Source organism: Humulus lupulus, chromosome 7, assembly GCF_963169125.1.
Source record: "Humulus lupulus chromosome 7, drHumLupu1.1, whole genome shotgun sequence".
Lineage (NCBI taxonomy): Eukaryota > Viridiplantae > Streptophyta > Magnoliopsida > Rosales > Cannabaceae > Humulus > Humulus lupulus.
The window spans coordinates 111,313,523-111,317,556 of record NC_084799.1 but is presented as its reverse complement, the minus strand read 5'-3'; the positions used below and the strand labels follow the sequence as shown (position 1 = coordinate 111,317,556).

The following is a 4,034-nucleotide window of genomic DNA, read 5'->3' as shown; positions in this document are numbered from 1 at the left end:
ATATAATTAGACCATTTAAAAAAAATTAGGGCAAATATATATATATATAAATAGAATTGGGCCATTTAAAAATAATCAGAGATAATTATTAAAAAAGGGGGGGAGGGGGGGTTTCTACTTCTGTTATTCTGTAAAAACCGAAGTAGAAAGCTTATTTTTCATTTCGGTTTTTAACTTTTTTTTACTTCGCTCCAAACTACTTCGGTTGCGAATTTCAGCGAAAACTGAAGTAAATCCAGCTTAAAAACCGAAGTAAAAGCCATTTTTTTCTTGTTGTGTACTAATTTTTGAGTTTTCCGACCTAACTTCGTTGACGAATTCTTACCGTCAAAACTAATTTTGATAATTTTTTACAAAATGTCTTCTGATAATTCAGATAGCTGGTACAATATGTTAAACAATTAATTGAAAATTTCAAACAATGAATAAAAAAATTTAGATAGCTGATCGAATTTTTAGCCAAATGTCATTCTCTAAAAAATTATCAAAACGAATGTGTAAAATTACATAGAAAAATGTCCAATCTCACTCATTTTCTTATATAGATATATTACTGCTAAATCTTTTTGAAAATATAAAATAAGTACGTACAATATGAGAAGCAACTGGTGTGATCATAGTATTTGGAATAAAGTACTTATAAAGCAAAATCCTCTTGATGTTTGAGTCGGATCTCAATACTTTCTCATATTGGAATTATATAGTTTGTGGGCAATAAATGCAAATAATCGTGATCTATATGAAAGTGATAGCTAGATAATAAGTAATGCTAAATACAATTAATAATAAAATTGGTAAAAAATCATTGATAGCGTCAGATCCTTTTTGGCACAAGCAAACAAGAAGTCGTAACAGCATGATAGTCGCATTCCCTCTAGCTAGCTCCCACTTTAGTATTCACACGGACACACGATCTCACATAAGTTAATGTGATATTACACCCTTTCAATTAATTAATTCATATTGCAAACTTTATTTCTCTCCAACATACACCATAGTAATATAAAAGCCTACATCCCTCAGCTCAACTACACTCAAGTTTAACATATTAACCATTTGCCATCAACGTTCTTTCTAGAAAAGAAGTCGGCATACATATATATATATATATATATATATAACATCAAAATTTATAAATAAAGCACTAAAAACCATGACGAAAAGTCAGGCTTTGATCTCCTTTTCATGCCTAATCGTCTTCCTTTTCTATCACTGCACTGCAACATTAGCTCAGTCATCATCGTCGTCACCAGCCCAGGCACCATTCACATCTAAGAATCATCCTTCATCTCAATCCCAAGCTCAATCACCGGAGCCACTTGTCCAAGCGCCGCCAGCAGCCAAATCTAGGAGAAGAGTACAACCCACCAACGTTACAGAAATCCTCGACAAAGCCGGTGGCTTCAGCGTCTTCATTCGCCTCCTAATAAGCACTGACGTCATCACTCCGATCGAAAATGATCTCAACGTTTCTAACACCGTCACCATTTTGGCTCCAACCAATGGAGGATTCTCAGCTCTTAAGGCTGGAACTCTCAACACTCTCTCTCCCCAACAAAAAGTCCAACTGGTCAAATACCACGTCCTCCCAACCTTCGTAGCCCTACAGAACTTTCAAACTCTAACTAACCCGGTTCGCACTCAAGCCAGCAACACTCGTGACTTCCCATTAAACATTATTACTGACGGAAATTCTGTCAACATATCAACTGGTGTTGTCAACACAACCATATCTGGAACGGTTTACTCGGATAACCAGCTGGCTATCTATCGGGTCGATATGGTGTTGCTTCCTATTAAAATTTTCGCTCCTAAGGTGAGCTCACCGGCTCCGACACCGGTGGTGTTAAAACCTAACAAGCAGGCTTCTTCTTCATCGTCATCATCATCGACAGCAACAGCATCGTCTGGATCACCGTCGCCGTCGTTAAAACCATCTTCAACATCTACATCATCGTCACCCACAACATTGGATGAACCAGTTGCCACAGTGGATACATCTGGTGTTCTTAAGCCTACCGGAACTAGTGGGGTGTTAATCTCCGTTGGGCTGGCTGCTGTTGCTTTGTTGTTATGATCGGAGTTACATCCAACTATTGATTTTGAATAATATTGGTCCTTTCCTTTGTCTATGACCACTAATTAGTACCTTTGTTTGTATATGATATATATTTATTAATATGTTATATATTTTGTATGTTTGCTGGTCCACTGATTGTGTATCCTCATTAACTTGTGTTTTGAGGTATACTACAATCGAAATTGCTGCAAAACTATTTGGAAAAATGAAAAAAAAAATGCAATATACCCTAGTATATTCAGGATTAATTTATTTATTTATTAAAACAAACATCTAAAATATATAGCTCACTCCCTACACATTATTAGAAAATTTAATCTTTTTTGTATTGAATTTAACAAAATATTACAAATATTTAAGAAAATATATCTTTAAAATCTCAGAATATAAATATTTAGTAATTATATTAATATAAATTTAAATATTACAAAATATCATTATTATAATAATATTTAATACAAAAAATAAATGTATAAAAAATACATAAATTTGAAGTTAAATTTTATAAAATATCATTATTATAATAATATATAATACATAACTATATACTTAATAATTATATTAATATAAATTCAAATGTTATAATATAGTATTATAATGATATATATTAGATAATCCTAATTTTTATAAAATTTCTACAATAAATATTTAGTAATTATATTAAAATATATTCAAATAATATAAAATACCATTATTATAATAATATTTAATACATAATTCTATTTTTTTATAAAAATTTTACAATTTATATTTAAAATAAAAACATGTTACCTTTTTTATTATTTAATCTAACTTATATATATATTCATATTAAATAACAATAAATATTATAAATACCACTACTACAAAAACATGCTTTTATGACACTTTTTTAGGGCACTCACCTAGATGCAAGTCCTAAAAACATCTCGTGGACTTTTTAGGACTCACGTTGCGCGTCCTTAAAGAATTTCTTTTAGGACTTACTCCTAATGAGATGAAAAACTATAATTCCATTACAAAATTATTTATTAACATTATCATATATTTTTAAATTTTTTTTGGAGTAAAGAAATTTTTAATTGTTTTCAAATGTGTCTTGACCCAAAAGTAAAAAAAAAGACCTTCCCCAAAACAAAATATCTCAAATGAAAACCCTATTTCTTTTCTTTCCAAGCCGCTCTCCCCTTTCACTCTTCCCCGATCCCTCTCCTTCTCTCTCTCTCTTGCCCGAAACACCAGCAGTTGTGGGGGTTTTAAGTACGACGACGAGGGGCTATACGAGGCTTCAACAACGATGGAGGTCGACGGGGCTGACAGAGGCTTAGCAGGACTGTTGGAGGCTCGACGACGTAGACTCGGAGACTCGTTGGTGCAGGTAAAGATCTCTCTCTCTCTCTCTCTCTCTCTCTCTCTCTCTCTCTTTATGTTCTATAGTTGACGTCGACTGGGTTGCGTGGGCTGGAGATGGTGGTGCGACGGGATGCCATGGGTGTTCAGTTCCTCGTTTATGTATTTTTTTTATTATTGTAAAGCCATGTATTCATTTCATTTTGTTTGAATGGTTCTTGTTTCTTGCTTTGTGATTTTGGGGTTATTTATTGTTTGATTCGGGAGCAACACACTTGTATATCTCATTAGGAATGATAGAAAAATTAGACAAACCTTGTTAAAGATTTAGAACTAGGTTTGTTACGGAACTGGCTCCGGGCGAAGTAGTTCTATCATCACGAATAATGCGAGGAGTTTCGTTCAAAATCGAGGGCAAGAAACTAGAAGGAGACCTGATAGAGCTAGAGATCAAGGAATTCGACGTAATACTGGGCATGGGCTGGCTAGCAAGGCATGGTGCAACCATCGATTGTAGACGCAAGCAAGTGACGTTTGAAACTCCTGACGGTCAAAAATTGTTTTATGGGAAATATTTCAAGACTACGGACATCACTTATCTCATCTCTCAAAGCTTAGAAGATGA

At 33.6% G+C, this 4,034-nt stretch overlaps 1 protein-coding gene across 1 annotated transcript; it reads left to right on the top strand.

The window, feature by feature from the left end:
* The first annotated feature begins 1,060 nt into the window (after nucleotides 1-1,060).
* On the top strand, nucleotides 1,061-2,145 carry LOC133789831 (fasciclin-like arabinogalactan protein 12). The gene has a single exon (XM_062227546.1). It carries the CDS (start codon nucleotides 1,154-1,156, stop codon nucleotides 2,075-2,077), a length of 924 nt encoding a protein of 307 aa, XP_062083530.1. The 5' UTR covers nucleotides 1,061-1,153; the 3' UTR covers nucleotides 2,078-2,145.
* Nucleotides 2,146-4,034: the final 1,889 nt, after the last annotated feature.